General features: G+C 40.7%; 1 protein-coding gene across 1 annotated transcript in view; it reads right to left on the minus strand.

Moving 5' to 3' along the window:
* LOC146346987 (chloride channel protein C-like) overlaps positions 1 to 17,839 on the minus strand; it is a 109,827-nt gene that overhangs the window by 23,124 nt on the left and 68,864 nt on the right. Inside the window, exon 13 of the mRNA XM_084848083.1 lies at positions 10,936 to 11,115. Coding sequence (XP_084704209.1) covers positions 10,936 to 11,115 — 180 coding nt within the window. The remainder of the gene's footprint in view (positions 1 to 10,935; positions 11,116 to 17,839) is intronic.

Consider the following 17,839-nt stretch of genomic DNA (forward strand, 5'->3'; position numbering starts at 1 on the left):
GTAAACCATTTCACTTTTCTTCACCAAAGAAAGGTGTGGTCTCCTTTTGTGTGCATGTGGGACTGGTAAACACTCATTCTTGTCTGCCTTTTGTTTTTCTCTGCTAACTGCCTTTTTAACAGGAGGCAGCAATACCAAATAATCCCATCAGGCTTTTTGTGCAGTTTTTCTCCATTCTAAGCCTCTCTTAAGGCTTAGTTAAAAGCAGTAATTGCTTTAAGCTAAAATATGCTGATAATTTTTGTATCTGGGTTGCGCCCCTTTTGGCTTTGTCCCCATCCACCACTGGAATGTGGCCCCGCAAGAGCTTCTCCAGAATGAAATTCAGCCCTCGAGCAGAAAGAGGTTCAACATCCCTGCTCTACAGCATCCATCGTTTACTAGTAATCTCTTGTTCTAGCTGAAAGGACAGAAATAGAAGGGAAGGACTGGAGGGAAACGAGCACAAATGTTGAAGAGGATTTTAATAAGCTGTGTCTTTTAATACTAACCAAACTAAGTTTCAGATGATTCCATCACATACTTAGGGTATAGGACAAATACATGATCAGTCTTTCCATATGTAATAATTTTCTCCTCGTGCCTATATTTGAATCCAACTTTTAACAACAACCGGCACTTGCCTCAAAGCCACCCACAGGCTGCAGCTTGGCTTCATAAGTTTTTAATTTGCCTTTCAGCGTTTTAATTCACACACTATATCATTCCAGCTCATTCTGGAGAACTTTGTACACCTGCTCAGCTATTTGTGTAACAAAGCAACCCCTTTACTTTTTAAACAACGTGCAATGTGAAATAATATTTCTTCTTTTTTAGCACAGTTTGCACTTAGGATCACATATAAAGTCTATGCCCTGAACACCAGCTCTAGAATACCCTAAAAAAAACAAAACCCTGCACATAGAAAATAACGGTATGGAGATTATTAATCAAATGCAACTTTGTGAACAGGTAATACACATAACCGGCAAAAGGAGAAGGGGACGGCAGAGGATGAGATGGCTAGATAGCATCACCGATGCAATGAATATGAACTTGAGCACACTCCGGGAGAGAGCGCAGGACAGGAAGGCCTGGCATGCTATGGTCCATGGGGTCACGAAGAGTCGGACACGACTGAACAACAACAAAAAATACACATAACCAATTATTTGCATTTAGATATTCTAATTTAAATTACAACTGTATTACTTTTCCACTGTATCAGTTTTGTTATAATCCAGATTTCAATATAGGATCAGGAGCTGTAGATCATGTGTCAAATCAAACATTTTCTATTCCCATTTATCCTCTTACAAGTTCCCTTCCTGCATTTTTTAGAAGGAGAACTGTGCCAGCACTACTGTGTTCAAGACTGTTGCTGCAGATTTACAGTATACTTTCAGACAGTAGGTAGTACTGGCATCATCTCAATGACTTGGTTTGCATGTCACACCAGCAATTCCTGGGTTTTTTAATTGCCAGGGATGTGCAAATCCAAAAACTCTGGGTTGTTTACAGATTAAACAACCTGAGGTTAACACAACAAACCATGGATTAACTCTGTTGTTTAACCCATAAGCAACACAGAGTTTCCAGGTTCATATGTCACAAAACAACCCAGGAATGGGGTGTTCCTGGGCTGTTAACTAAAAATGGAAATGGCTTGCACACGGCTCATGCACTCCACTCGTCCCCACAATTCCTGGGTTAAAAACCCCAGGAATTGCTACTGGGATGTGCAGACCAGGTCATGGACTCAGGAGAGAGCTAGGTCCAAAAGATAAGGTGAGACAAGGTGCTTGATGTTTTAGTATTGCACCAGTCTAAGTTTGGCCTCACAAGTAAGGCCAAGGAAGTTTCTAGAAAGAACTATGACCCACATATCACAGTATTCTGTACTCTGACTTTTTCTCAAGCAGTACATACTCAAAACATAGTACAACACTGATAAAATATACTTGTCCGCAAGTAATTTTGGCTTGGCAAAAGCTTAGTAAGTTTTGATTTGATTTGCCAACCCCCACCCCACCCCCCACCCCAAAAGTATACCTAATAAGCAGCTATGAAATATACAGACATAGGCCTCTGGATCAATTATGTCTTGCTTAAAGGATGTTACTGCATAATGCAGCTTTAAGTTTTCAACTTTGTCATATTTTCTAAACTATGATCTCTTCGATTTACTTTCAGTTATGTGACACTGCACTTTACTGGAGTGAAAGCATGTATTAGCTAAACAATGTAGTTTAGATTTAGTGTTCCCATGCATCATCATGATAATGTTTCCCTCAGCAATAGTGTCATTATCGTTACTAAGTACAGCTGCTCTGCCATCTCTACCACAGACAACAAGAGCAATTTCTAATCAGTTTGTAAACTGAAAAACTAATTCAAGACTATGGATTGGAGGATTATGAAGAAGCCATGGGCTCAAGAGCCTCCTCCTACTCTAACAACAGGGCATAATACATTGCTTCCTGTTTTAACCAAACCATAGTTTGCTGTTACCAACAAACCACACTTTGCCAGTTCAGATATTGATGAGTTTGTAATCAGTTAAGCCCCATGTGCAAGAGGAGGGAGGAAGAAGTGCTTGTGCCCATGGCTGGCTAGTTCATGATCCTCCAAACCATCAATGGATTGTCTCTATGCAGATTATGAATTAATGCCATTCATTTCGTTACCACATTGGAATGCCACCCGATAACGTACATTTCTCTGGGCAGCTTACAACAAACATAAATGCAACAAACATAAAAACAATTGAGGACCCCCCCCCAAATGAACATAAAGCCACAAAAGCAACATAAAATATATTTGTAGACAACAGTCTGTAAATTGCTTTTATATATCAGAAAAAGAAGCTGTTTAAGCACAAACACCAGCCCTGTTCAGGGGTCCCACCCACCTCCATGCAATTAGAATCATTGGGGAAGAGGGGGGCAGGCCCATGCTCACTGGGCCTGCCCCCTCCATCCCGTTCCCATCGTTTGACTCAGTCATTCTCCATGTATTGGAGGAGTAACTTCTGCAGCAAGGAGTCAGCTCTACTTGCATAGGCATCCCACATCTGTACTTGTGTACTTTTGGTGGCAGAGGAGGTGGGGGCCACCAAAAGGCCTGCCCCTGCTCTAAAGATCACTAACAACCTCTGAATATTTATTGCCCACGGTGGTATTTTTGACCAGCAGAGAAATTGTTAAGATAAGCTCCTTCAATTAGTCAAACAAAAAGGAATAAGCAACCACACAGGACATGAACCATTGCTGGCTTACTACTTTAAACCCGTCCCCCCAAAAAAGTCTGCCACCCAAGTAAACTGGCAGAGGTTTTTTCCCCTTTTAATTTTGGCTTATTGTCAGTTTCAGATTGGGTACGTTTTTGGCAAATGCCCTCTCTTTTACAAAATGGTTTGGCTTGAAGTATAATGATTTCCATCAACCACTGAAATTTCCATGAGCTCCAGGAACAGGGAGAAAAGGAGTTGCTTAACTAATTAAATTACACAGAAATATAGGCAAACTGCCAGACATTTTACTAATTTTTCAAAACTGGCAATGCATGTTTTTCACTAGTTTCTCTTTACAGGTAAGAAGAGTGTTTTGTACATTCCTTTATACATGATGCAGCATTATGTTTTCTGGTTAATCACATTTTCCTAACCTGCTAAGTAAATCAAAAACATTTCCTTATGCTGAAAGGCAGACAACACAAATGGGTAACAATGGATTCACTTGCATTTCTATCCTAGCTGTGAATACAGCCTGATGGAGAGTATGGGTGCTTCCAGATAGAGGGGTCCTAGTGCTGCTACCAATCAGAAGGCATTATGCAGTCATTCCATCATTTCTCCCTTAAAGGGTAAGAGAAAAGACAGAAGAAGCAGTGGGAAAACATGGGAGGGTTATGAGTGGAAGATGACAATGTCTGGACCCCACGCCCTGAATTCCATGAATGAACCAGTGTGATTGCACAATAAAAGCCTCGTCTGGAAGCACCCCAGGATTGTGGTGGCAGACCTGCTCCAATCTATATGCAATGTATAGACTCTATGTGTAACATAGGGCTCCTTCCAAATGATCAGGAACCCAGCACTTTCTATGCTCCCAATTATGGGGAGGAAGCCTTCCACACAGGGCTGGCCCAAGACATTTTGCTGCCTGAGGCAACAAAAGATGGCACCCCTTCCCATTCCATGTACAAATAGTCAACTGGACTGGCAGATTAATCTGTCTTTAGTACTGATGAAGAGACAGTATACTCCACTGCAATGGAAAGCAGCGGGCTAATCTATGGGGTGCAGAGCAGGCCATGTGAGGCACAGCTCTCTTCTCCCACACCTTGTTGCCACCTCCCAGCATCTGCCACCTAAGGCGACTGCTTCACTTTGCCTAATGGTAGAGCCCGCCCTGTTTCCACAGGTACAGTTGTACTTGTGCAGAGTCTGTTCTGATCTTCAATTGAATACACATAGACTGGGACGTGTCCTGCCACTTCAATAATGTCTTTCACCCCTTGCCATGTACTTGTACTCAGTGTATACACACTGTTCACCTGAAAGGCTATACTTTCCTCCATTGCACTGAGAAATCACCTTAATTCTTCCCTCTTTCAATAAGCAACACCTGGGAAATTCACTGAGCATGTGCTGACCTCACCTCACAACACATCCACTATTTCTAAACCATCTACATTTAAATCCATTCACCTCTGTTCGTCTAACATAGCTTTTATGGCTACACTATAGCAATTCCTAGAACAGCCATTGAATTAATCATATTGTCAGAATGAATGTAACTCTGAGTTTCATTCTTCTTAATGTTTAGCGTATTGTCCTGAAGTGAACCAGTTATAGACTGTTATAGGAAATGTTATAACTTCATTAAATTAAGCGTCCACGTGATATAACAACTTGGGGTAAACAAGAAAGGAGTTTTGGTCTGCAGGAGTTACCGGTATTGTCTGTAACTCTGATGACTGTAAACATTTTGGGAAGTTGGATAACTGGTATGTCACCCTATTTTTCTGAAGCTGTGTATAGGAAAACCCAAAACTAAATGACTCATTTTTTCTACATCCACATCATACCTCCCTTAAATGAGTTGCAGGCATTTTCAATTACATTATCCTCAGCAACTGCAGTTGAAGCCACTTTTAAAATGTCATCTCGTAACAAAGAAACTAGGCTGCATCTTGCCAAATCCACTAGTAGTACTGCCTGGTGAATAACAGGATATTGTTTCATTACATGGCTAGGCACAAAGAAAATAGAAAAATTACTTCATAAGTACCTATCAGTCATTCCATAATTTGCTACAAAAACTCAAGATGCTTATTGGAGGAGGATTTGAAAGAATGAGGCTCAGTAACCAAAGACTGAGCCACAATACCCCATCCAAACATCCTATATGTGTTGTGAGGGCCAAACTAGACATTGCATGGAGGATGCAGGAGCAGTATCTCTACAGGGTATTTTGTTTTTATGTTTAATTAAAAATAGTAGTCTCAGAGGCTATGATAATAAGCAGAAGAGAAGGGAGAAGGATGTCAAAACCCTTTCCCTTCCTGCTGCTTATCCACTCAAAATTGAATTGCCCCCACCCACCTATTTTCCCACCCACAAGGATGGGGGAAGAGAGACAGGATCCCAATATCATTTCCCTTGTACGAAGAAAAGCAGAGGGGGGCAGTTTTGAGTAGACAAAGAGCAGGGAGGATAATGGTTAAACAACTCCTTTCCCCTGCTATTCACTTACTCAAATTAAGGACCTCCCCCGTGACCACTTTTTAGTTGAAAAAAAAAGTTTTAAAAATGTCTCCCTCCTATCTTCAAGTTTGTCCCTCAGCCTCAGATGAAAAATGAACCTATTTCTTCATTCCTTTGAATGGTGATATCAAAACTGGGGCTGTGGAGAGAGACTGTGGTGGATCCAGACTAACTTAGTCAAGGAATCAACGTGACATAAGCTAATCATGGATAACCTGTCCCATTTATTTGAATGGAACTAAAGTATGATGAATTTAAGTTTGGATCCAACCCACTGTCTGCTTTTCACAGTGAGGGAAAAGTTATGGCATATCTACATTAGTTGAGATGCTAACTATTGACTTGGGCCCAGTTCAGATGCTAACAATCGACTCAGGCAAAAACCAGATCCTGAGTTCATATCCTGGTTTGTAAGTAGCATGTTACCTACCAGAGAGCAGCACCTCACCTCCATTTTGTCCCCACCCTGTCACCTTGGCTCATAACCTCCATCTTGTCTGAAGCAGGACTGGGTGTGGTTGCAAGATTAGTCACCATGAACAAGAGACCCTAATGCAATCAAAAAACCCCAGACCCTAATGCAATCAAAACAACACCTTAGCACATCAATTGGCTATTGAGAGCCTTGAGTTTGTGTGACCTTCCAAAGAGTAATGAAACTTACATAGTTACATCTGAACAAGATGTCGGGGCAGAGCAGAGCCGGCCGCTGGGAAAGGCCGAAAAAAAAGGCAGGCAGCACAGATTCCCAGAGGCGCAAAGCCTGGCTGTGCTCATACTCCAGGCAAGGACCGGTGCTCTGGCCATGCTCAGGAGCATGGGCAGCCAGGCTTCCTAGTTTACTATTTTTATTTACTTATGTACTTACTTTATTTATTACATTTCTTGTTTGCTGTTGTTTACTTTATTTACTACATGTCTGATCTGCCCAATAGCTAACGTTCTCTTTTCAAGTATGCTTTTTTTTTTTTTTAATTGTTAATGGCTGCTCTGGGAGGGGGAGGGGCTTTTTAGGTGTGGAATATTACCACAAGATGTAGTGATGGCCACCATGGATGGCTTTAAAAGGAGGTTAGACACATTTCTGGAGGAGAAGGCTATCGATGGCTACTCATCCTGATGGCCCTATGCTACCTCCACTACCAGAGGCAGTATGCCTATGTACACCAGTTGCTGGGGAACATGGGTGGGAGGGTGCTGTTGCATTCCTGTCCTGTTTGTGGATTTCCTGTTGACTGCTGGTTGGCCACTGGGTGAACAGAATGCTGGACTAGATAGACCCTTGGTCTGATCCAGCAGGGTTCTTCTTAAGACCTAATTGTGATGGTTTCCTCAAAGGAATTCTAGAATGGGTTGTTTGGTAAGGTGTTGAAGGAGCTCTCACCCCTTTTCACAAAACTCCAAGAGTTCCCTGAACAGAAGGAATGATTGCTAAAGTACTGTAGATACCCTAGAGTCCTCACTTCTCAAATAAACAACACATTTTTCACAGCGCTCAAGACCATTGGGTTCTAATCCTTTACTAAGTCATATGGAGATATGATACACACCTTCATATTTTTATTTCCATTGTCTATTGTGGTATTTGTACAAATATCAAACACTCCTCTACTATTGGCAAGTGATGTGGAGTCCAAAACAGTATGGGTGACTTAACAAGGGGAAAAATGAGACAAACATTTTGGCTCAATCATTTATTAGCATCAGTTCTGATTTTATTGCAGTGGACAGCTGGGAAATAAATGAGTGGGTTAAGCTTATTTAATATATCATATTCAACCTGGTGGACTCTGTAGTTTGCAAGCTATCAGAAGTGTAGTTCTGGGGTTTCTCAGACACTTAATAACATTTAATGGAAGCAGCAAGATGACAACAGATAAAGCACTGCAAGATTGTCTGCTGGTCTCTTCACACATTGGGCTGAATTCTGTGTAAGTTAGCTGAACTTAGGTCCCACTGAAATCAGTGGGCCAAGCTAGTCATGACTTAAGTCCCATCATTTCAATGGGAACCAAGTATGCTGGCTAGGGATTGCTGGGAGTTGTAGGACTTTTTTCTGTCTAAACATGCATAGGATTGGGCCTTTAGTCTGAATCCATCCTGTTATGTTTATAGGCGTAAAGTCTAAACGTGACATGTAAAGTAAGAAAGCAACAGATATTAACATGGGTACAAGTGTATCATATGCATACACTTGTTAAGAAAACTTGACTGACTGACTTGGTAGCAGAATCAGATCTGTCCTAAATAATGTGTGAAATGGCCATGTGCAACAAGGATCATTGGGAAAGGTAATTACCATGATTCAAAAGGATAAGACTGACTTCATATACACATGTCACCCAAATATACACTTCATAGATTAAACTCTGATAACCTCTGTTGATTTTAGATCAAATGGTTCTCATTTTAAGGAATTATTTTTTGTTCATTTGAAATGCCCAAATGATGTGAGAAAGCCAATACTCATAGCCCATCACCTTTAGGTTATTAGGATTAACTTGTGAAAGAAATCCCTGTTTACATTGCAGTCCAGGTAGTTCTAAACTTTTCTTAGGAAAAACATGTTAGTGGTTGGATAAGCATGGAAACAAGTCATCCAGGTAGCAGAAAAGTAGGATGCTCTGGTTCAAATTTTTCTAAACTCCTATGCATGTCATACACACACCCTCATCATCCTTTTGTTTGTTCATCAAAACTCAGCCAGAATTTATAATGTGTCGTGATCTTTTCCCAAGGACATGTTGTTGTTGTTGTTGATGCTGCAGTGCATGTCTACTGCAGATGGCCATGAGAAACTAGCAGAATAGCAATTTTGGGGGACTGGACCAAATACGAGAATATAGGGGCTGCATAACTGATAATAGATGACACCCAAAACTTATAGATCTGGCCATTTGTTTAATAAGACTGGCATGCTTTACTCTTGAGAGCAGACTCATTAGAACAACTTACAGACACAGCAGCACAACAGGAGAATGCAGCATCCTTGTCTGGAAAAGTCTGTCATAGGAAACTCCTTTGTACTCATAATTTGTACTCCTCAGTGGGCAATTGCCACAAAGGTCACTAGCACTGGGCCAACTATTGTAGCAACCCTAGACTTCTACAGGCAGCCAAAACCACCATTACAATGGACATGCAACCCTATCATGCTAAACAGTCTTCAAATAGAGCTAAGCGATGCTCATGGCTGTCAACACTTGGCCTTTGCTATCTCTACCTCTTTCTGCTTACCACTACCACCTTCTCTTTTTTTCACCTTGCTTATGTTCACTGGGACTCCCTGCATTTATTCTAGAAAGCTAGACCATATGCATCAGATACTTACCCAAAGTCAGTACCAACCGAGTTTTCTGTTACGTGTATCTGCCTTTCTGAGTGCATGGCAAGGGTGAAATAATTTTAATTAAAAATTTAGGTTGCCTATTCTGAGAATTTTTTAAAAAATCAACAGAAGCAGCACTGGTTGCAATTTTCATTATGCGTGATAGTGAGATAAGGAGTATAGGAATTGCTGGCAAATGTGCGATAGTGAGATAGGGGGCAGTGCTTGCTAATGTGGTTTTAAAGGGAAAGAAATTTTAATAATTGGCACAATCGGGCATGGCTTGCGGAAACAGATGTCTCCTCAGAAGTAACTCCCATCGTGGTCAATGAGGCTTGTTCCCTAAATATCGATGCTGCATTTCTTTACTGTTTGCTTTGTTGCTGTAAGGAAGTAATTCATGCGAAGCTTTGCTCCTTCTCATTATGGGAGCTTCAGGGGAAGGAGAAAGGGAGGTAGAGCCTGGACCAGGGGGAGAAGTCTTTCTTGTTGGTTGAGCGGCTCCTACCAGTCTGATGACATTCATGCCAATCCCCCCACCCCACCCATAAGTATGTTCCTGTGAAACTAGTAATCATGTGACACACTCGTTTGTGGAGCCCTGCGTAGACCAAAGCCGGTTCTGTGAAAAATCTGGGTAAGCCACCATTTGCTTCTCTTTCTGTTGTCATGGAGACAGCCCCCTAATTAGCATGTCACAATAAGCCAGGATTACTCTGCAGCCCTGGCTTATCATGTACAAGCAGTGTGCTTGAGCACACTGCCTGACTGACCTCAGTGTATGTGGGAGTGACTAAACAAACCACAGACTTTTGGTCCATAGTTTGTTTAATGTGACATGTGAACCTCGACCTCTGGCTTTACTCTCCCTCAACAAGCCAGCGAAATAATCCAACAATAAACCTAACAACTCCCCCTTATTGGCGGTGAGACAAGCCAGGGATCTGGCTTCGCACATCATGCACCAAATATCCATGGGTTGTTTAACTGCTTCGGCTTGCAGCAGGAGCAATCAGGCAGCATTTACAAGCATGATTGTTGTAAACAATATCATGACATTGATACCTTCCTATTGAGTAGGCTCAGGTAACATCATGGTGAACATAGAGAAAATATATTGTTATTCAAAATATAGAGAAAATATTTTGTTATTCAATTCCTGCTTACCAGCAGTTGTGAACATAGTTTTCTTACATTTTGCAGGACTGTCACAAGATTGCCTTTTCTGTCTACAGATTGACAATCACTAAGGATATATATCAGGTTTGAATGGAGACAATCTTGTACAATAGCATAAAGTGAACTATTGTGAGGCCCCGCAAAAAAAAACCATGTATATTGCTACTTTTCTTCCTTGGTGGAAATGCTTGCTTACTTTAGTTCCTGTTTAGTGAAGCAAGCCATCACAATAATTATGGAGACTTTTCTGTTCTTTCTGAATTTTGACATGTTTTATCTTGAAAGAGGTGAACTTGAGTAAAAGTAAACAAAGGGAAGCTTGCTGGCAATTTGTTTCTAGCAAGTTGGGTTTGCTTCAATTTTACGATCAATTTGACCACACAAGTCCTCCTTCATCATTTTTCTAAGAAGCCTCAAGTGCCTTGAGGTGTTTACCCATTTCTAATGGAACATCGCACAGTAATACAGGGGGAACCACAGACAGGCCTACGCATACAGTACTGGATAAAAATATACACAGTTGTTCCAAATCGTAAAGAGAAAACTGTTGTAGATCTCAAGCCTTCTACTTTGAAACATGGATTTTCATAACATGATGTGTTAAGGCCTTCATTCTTTGTTCTAAATACTGGCCTGAGGGGCCCCTTAACTTCAAGGAAGAATGTACTGGGTGTCTTACCTAGTAATCGTTCCCAGGAACACCTCTGCCTGATCTGCCTTAGATTTGTAAACCACTGGGAATCCACTATGGCTGGTGTTGGCAAGGAGTTGAGCCAAGAAAGCAATGTTTTCCTTTAAATGGAGAACTCTGACGTGAAGCTTCATGACATCTCTGGCAGCAAACAATTCCAGGTTCAACCTGATAGACATAAAGCAGACAGCCAACAATTTATTTAGTAAACAGGAAACAAGGCATGCTTACCATGTTAGCATTTGATGACTTTATAATGTGCTAGTGAATTACTTCAAGCTGCAAATAAATTGGTTTTATTTGTGAATATTTTGTTTTAAAATGTAATTAGCCAATAAAATGATTATCAAGCATGGCTTTCCTGCCTATGAGTAAGAGATGCAGGATAAATTCAACCAGATGCAAGCAGTGGTTTTCTGCAAGAGGATAAGAGCCATTAATCAATTTCTATGAGGGTTTTTTTTAGGTTTTTGTTTTAAAGTCCTAACTGAAAATGAAGTCCTCAGAAAATCACGTTCAGGTTACAAAAAGTTTTTGGAGCTAAGAAGAGATAGGGAAGATGAAATAAAAATAAATTTGGCTTTCATAACAACGGAAGTACAGTTAAATTGGCCCAGTTGTCCACCGAACTCAATATCCTGCCTATGACAGTGGCCTATGATCACTGCTTGAAGAGCTTGAGAACTATTAACAACTACTGTATTCACAGATATCAGGAACACTGGTGCCACATCTGTCCTATTTATAGTATTTTAACTGTTTATAATAAATTGTTGGCTGCCCTGAAGATTCTGTGGAGCCACACTGACAGGGTATAAGTTTTAAAATCTGGTGTGACTACAGGGGGTATCATAAGTATATGACACCAATATTTTAATCTCACCCAGGGTGTCCTTGTGTCCTGCTTTACAGATGACAGTTATCTATTTGAAGGTGTCCTCTATTTGAAGGACTGCCCAGTCCAGGTCTGGATTAAAAATAAAGAACCATGAGAAGGGAGCGCAGGAACCATGAAGTTGCCCATTGGCAGTAAACACCTGGACAGCAAACTCAGCAGGCACACAGGTCACCTGGTCACAGTCTCCCTCACTTTGGTGGGATACTGTATTTCTATTTAAAGTATAGTAATTATTTCTAAATTTGCATCTACAGATATAAATCAGCATATGCAAATTTTATGCAAATATGTGCCCCTTTTTTTTATAATGCATAACTGGCCACCCGAATCCCACCCTTCTTCCAAGGAGCTCAGGATATCATACATGCTTCTCCTCCACAACAACCCTGTAAGGTAGTTTAGGCTGAGAGATGGAGACTGGCCCACCATCACCCAGTAAGCTCATGCAGAGAGGGGAACCTGGGAATGTAGCAATTTCTTGGGCCTATGAAATCCTGAATACAGGCTGGATTAATGTGCCAAGTAGTAGCCTGTATACAGTAGTCTGTATATCCAGGACCTGGTTCTTACAAATAGCAAGTGAGGTGATTTAATGCATTTAATGATAAACATTCAACAGATCATCCTGGGCTGTACCACTACAGGCTGCAGGTAGCAGATGCCACATTGGAATAGTCCTGTGTGCGCGCGTGCGCACACACACACACACTCCTTGCACATAGAAATTCGATGTCAGGAATGGTTTTTTGCCTTCTCTTGGACATGCCAGTTCTCTATATACAAGGTATCATTGTTACAGAGGACATTCAATCACCTGGAATCTAAAGAGTACAATGAAGAAACAAGGTGACAATCCTTTCTTGACTGTAAGAATTAGGCCGTAAAAGTGATTATAAAGAGCACTGTACATCCTGGGCCAAAAAATATTTAAACCCGTAAGGAACATTCCAAGTTCCAAACGAGACATGCTCATGTCATGAGGATCAACATGAGAGAATAGGCAGCTCTGCTCATTCACAACTTTTCACTACTGGACAGTTTGCTTTTTTGAATTGCTTTTAACTTGGGTTTCTCATTTCACTCACTGAGAATGTTTACCCATCGACTAGCTGAAGATTTTCATCAGAACAACATTGGATTTTAGCTGGACTTCTTGTAAACCCGCTGTTAATTATGTTGATTAACTATTGGACCTTATATAAATATATTTCATGAGTTTGTTTTGTGGATGGCTTCATTTTCATGATTGTTGCCAGTAACATTTAGACAGTCAATCTATATTTTAAACTATTACATCCATAATTAAACCTGGTTGGTATTTTTAAAGTAATTTACCATGTACATTGTTGCTTTTATACAGTTGTACAGTCTGTTTGATTTGGCCTGGCGAACAGTTAATTAATATCTCCTTGCCCACCCTTCCCCCCTCCAAAAAAAGCGGGGGGATTCCTAGCATTTTCTCATGCTAACTCTCTTAGTCCATACAAATGAGAGGAGACTTGGCTGTTCAGCAACATAGACAGTTAGGTACTTCAGTCTGAAATGTGTTTGGGTTAATTTAATGTCTGTGTCACTTGCTTTTCTTAAGAAGATTTAAAATGCTATTTGTTTACCAACAACTGGTTGGACGGATGAGACATGGCACTCCAGATGTATTCTGTTGACAATATAAGTCACATATGCAGCAGAAAAAAGAAAAAATATCTGACACATTTCTGAAGGTGCCTTGTGTCACGTGGGGGCATATCTATAGGTTAACACAGATATTATACACACCAATATCCAGCCTGATCCAGCATCTAGGAACCTCTTTCCCCAACAGATATTCACAAAGTCAGAGCCCAAGCATCTTTCAGAAGTCCTCTAAGGTCACTTTATTTTGATTATTTATTATTCTTGTTTCAAGTTTTAAGAGATATATGGCAGTGTCAATTACTAGATACACAAAAGACCCAGGGCCAGGGCCCCTGAGACAAATTATTGAATAAAATTTGCATATGCTAATTTATATGTATATATGCCAATTTAGAGTACAATAATTTAAATTTTACATAGGTGAGCCAATTTCCCATCCAATAACTCCAAATGCTTCAATCTGAACCCCCAAACAGTTCCCCAGATCCCCCCAAAACAGTTCCTATTCAAATCAGTTCAATTCCCCTTGATATGACAGTGCTGAGTGTGTTGAAGTCTTTCTCTGCAAACTTGCAGAATCCTTCACAATGTACTTCAAGAGTGAGGACTTCCAGTTGGAACCAATGTCGCTCTGGCAGCTTCCCACAGGTTCTCCCATGGGAGCTTTCTCAAAGAGCTTTTAAAAGGTTGAAAAACCTTTTCATCTCCCCCCTGGAATTAAAGGGGGGCAAGGCGGAATCTGGACAACATCTTGGAGAAAAGTACCCCCCTCAAGATAGTGGGGGGGGGGTGGATTCCAGGATTATCTCCCCAGAGCTTTACCAATGCAAAAAGCTGTGATGAGACTCCTATTTCATAGGAGAAAACAGGGCTGAAGTGTTCCATAATAATATATGCTTCAAGAAATATCAGCAACTCCTATGGGATGATTTAAGAAATATTAACAACATCTGAGAACATCTGAGGACCTGTAAGATCTGTTTGAGAGAAACATGAATGCACCAAGGAGAAGAAAGGGGATGGCTTCACTGCCAACTCCCCCCGTACCTCCTGTGTCAAAAGTTTCGAAAACAGAAGATATAGGGGAATTATTTACTCTGATAAAGACTTTATCTTCGCAATTTACGGAGCAAGCCAGAGGGTTGGATTTAATCCAAAATTCCATCACCGCCTTGCAAGGAGCCATCAATTTAATTAATGTGTCATGGCAAAAAATGGAGACGAGAATTAACGAGCTAGAAGACTGAGTAGCAGCGAATGAAACTTCGACACAAATTTGTTTTAAAAATGCCTCTGACAGAATTTCTCGAGGCATTCACAAGAAGATCCAATGTATGTATTATTGGGATTAAAAATCTGTCTAATGATGTAAAATTGCCTATTTTTGTGGATAAACTTTTGCATGAGATACTCCCTATCCCATCTGATTATTTACTTGATATTGAGCAGGCATTTTGTGTGCCAAATGCGAAAGGGACTGATTATACCATCATAGTCCAATTTGCAAAAGTCTCCACAAATAATTATATCCTGCGTTTGGCAAGAGAGGGTGGGAGGAGGAGTCTCCAGGGAGGAGTCTCTGTACAAAAATGCTCATCAGTTGTGCCCCTTGGGCAATTAGTAATTTAGGGATGTGCAAACACATGATTTTTGTGATTGCTGAGACTCTCCAAACACCACCGTGAAGCTGTGCTCACCTCATTTCTCTTGTTCAATTGTGGTCTTTTTTTGTTTAATTTGAATGGGAAAAGTGCACATTTCAAATAGAAAAAATTGCATTAAAAAAAAACAGATCCAATGCACGCTTTCCCCCATGGAGTAAAGTGTGAAAAAGCACATTTTTGTAAAATGTGCACTTTTAAAGGTGTGTGTGTGTGTTTAAACACATTTTTGAATGCAAACACAAGTTTTGGGACTTTGTGAATGTTTTTGGAGAACATGTGCTCCTTGCATTTGCATTCAGGGTTGTGAATGGGACATGTTCACATGATTTGTGAACATGAACAAAATTCTCGTACATCCCTATTTGTAACTCAGTAAAATCATTTTATTTGTACACCTCTAGTTCTCTGTAGTTCAGTAATTATAACCATTTGTAAAATATAAAATGGCATAAAGCGATTTTATTTTATTTTTCTTTTATTTTCCCATAACTCAACAAATTGAAATTAATTAAAACACTGTGTCATCCAGCCCTCTATATTAAACAAAAGCATCTAGGTCAAGATCCAAAGAACCATATAACTTTTCCACATGCTCATCAAGGACTTGGACTAATGTTTCATGAATAGCAGCTTCAAACAAGTAAAAAGAAAAACAACATCAGTATAAAATTGCCAGTAAATTGCTCACAGTGGAACACATCTGTAGATATCTGTTCCTATTGGCTAAAGTCAGTGGATGGAGTCAAAGAGCAAGTAGCAAAATGGTGGTGACTGCATGGAGGTTGCTGTGCATGTACAGATGTTCATACAAATGGCTCATCACAAAGATGCTCCAATCTACATCACAACATTGCAAACCATCCCTCTTGCAAGTTTGCATCAGGATGAAAAGAAGTGGGAGCTCCTCAAGGTTACCAGTTTACAACAGGGAACAGTCTCCAAGTAGTCAGGTTTAAAGCAGCCACAATGAAGCCATATTGTGGTCTACATTCTGCAAGCTTTTCAGGAGACTCATTTTTACTCTAACAAGCATTGCATTGGCAAAAACATTTGTATGGGATATAAATGTATATGGATCTTATGTTTTAACTCACTGACAGCTGTTCAATGCTTCAATTGTCATTTCTTTTGGCAGACAAAGTCTACAAATACCATAGATAGATAGATGATAGATAGACAGACAGACAGACCGACAGACAACATTAAAATCTAAAATAATTTAAATGGTATATTAAAATCATCATAACAAAACCACATAGCAACATTAATAAATCATATACAAGCAACTAGTCAGAGATTAAGACCCTGCTGAAATAAGTAGGTCTTAACTGCCCACTGAAAACAAAGCAAATATGGGGCCTGGCAGATAGCCATTGGGAGGCATTCCAATCTAAAGGCTACCACAGAAAAGGCACCTTCTCTTATGCCTGCCCACCATTCCTCTAATGGCAGCAGGACACAGAGATGTGTCCCCAATGCTGGTTTTAATGCTCAGGCAGAACTATAGGAGAGAAGGAGGTCCTTCAGATATCCTGTTCTTAAGATACAGGTAGATCTTAAGATCTGTAAAGAAATCTTCAGAAAAGTGAGCTAGTCCAATCAGTTTCTATACCAGCACAGCTGCATTATTTGGTCTCTTTTAAGTGGGAAACCTCAGTCATTTGTTCTGTCTGCCAGCTGGTGGCCAGACATTAGAGCAGCCTTAACCAATTAGTGGAATGTCCTATCCAATGGTTAGACTTATTGTGTATTCCACCTGCAAAGTACTGCATGTGCTTGCTGAACAGGGATCAATTGAACCCAAAAGCTCCACTACCAACACACATGCACACACACACACACACACACACACAATTTCTAGCCAGTGAAACTATTCTATCTACATTTTTCTTGCAGCAGGATGTCAGTCACTCTGCATGTTATCTATAACGGCCTGCAGAGAATGGATGATATGTAAGCACTCCAGAAGCCTGGAACAAAATGTATTAATTCCATATGCTGTTTCCATTAACTTCCTTCTTCAAAATGTGCAGAAACAGAAGTGATTTTGTTCTGCAAGCCTGTTCAGAAATAGGAAGTTTAAAAGTCAATGGGAGGGGCAGCTTTACTACTAGGCAGGAAGCCACCAAGGACAGCACTTTGCAGAGAGTGAATAGCTTGGCTTTTGCTATTCTGCTGCTCAGATACTAAGAAAGAATGACCTGAAGGAAGGAATAGGCAGCAGGCAAGCCATCCCATTGGCAGAGGGAAGGGGAGCTTAGGCCTGGGTATGTCATATGAGGTATGGGAGAGATTTGCAAGAGGCCAGTGGCTGGAAATTTGGGAGATGGTTATGAAATAGGGCATCTCATGATCAACTCAAAGGATTGTGCCAAATGTTGTTGTGGGCCTTCATGCAGCTCTCCCCTTCCAGCATTCACAAAAAGCACATATGCCTAGTAAGTGAACACTCTGCCTCCTGTACACTGCACAACAGAGAAAATGGCCATGCTGCTTCTCATACTATGTAGGCTATTGCCATCTATTTTATCATATGCCAGGAACTAGACAGGGGCAGTGTGTCCCTGTTGGTTCTGCTGGACCTCTCAGCGGCTTTCGATACCATCAACCATGGTATCCTTCTGGGCCGCCTCGCTGGGATGGGATTTGGAGGCACTGTTTTACAGTGGCTCCATTCCTTCTTGGAGGGGCGGAC

This window comes from Heloderma suspectum, chromosome 4, assembly GCF_057233095.1.
Source record: "Heloderma suspectum isolate Gila_16-S chromosome 4, 16-S_ref, whole genome shotgun sequence".
NCBI lineage: Eukaryota > Metazoa > Chordata > Lepidosauria > Squamata > Helodermatidae > Heloderma > Heloderma suspectum.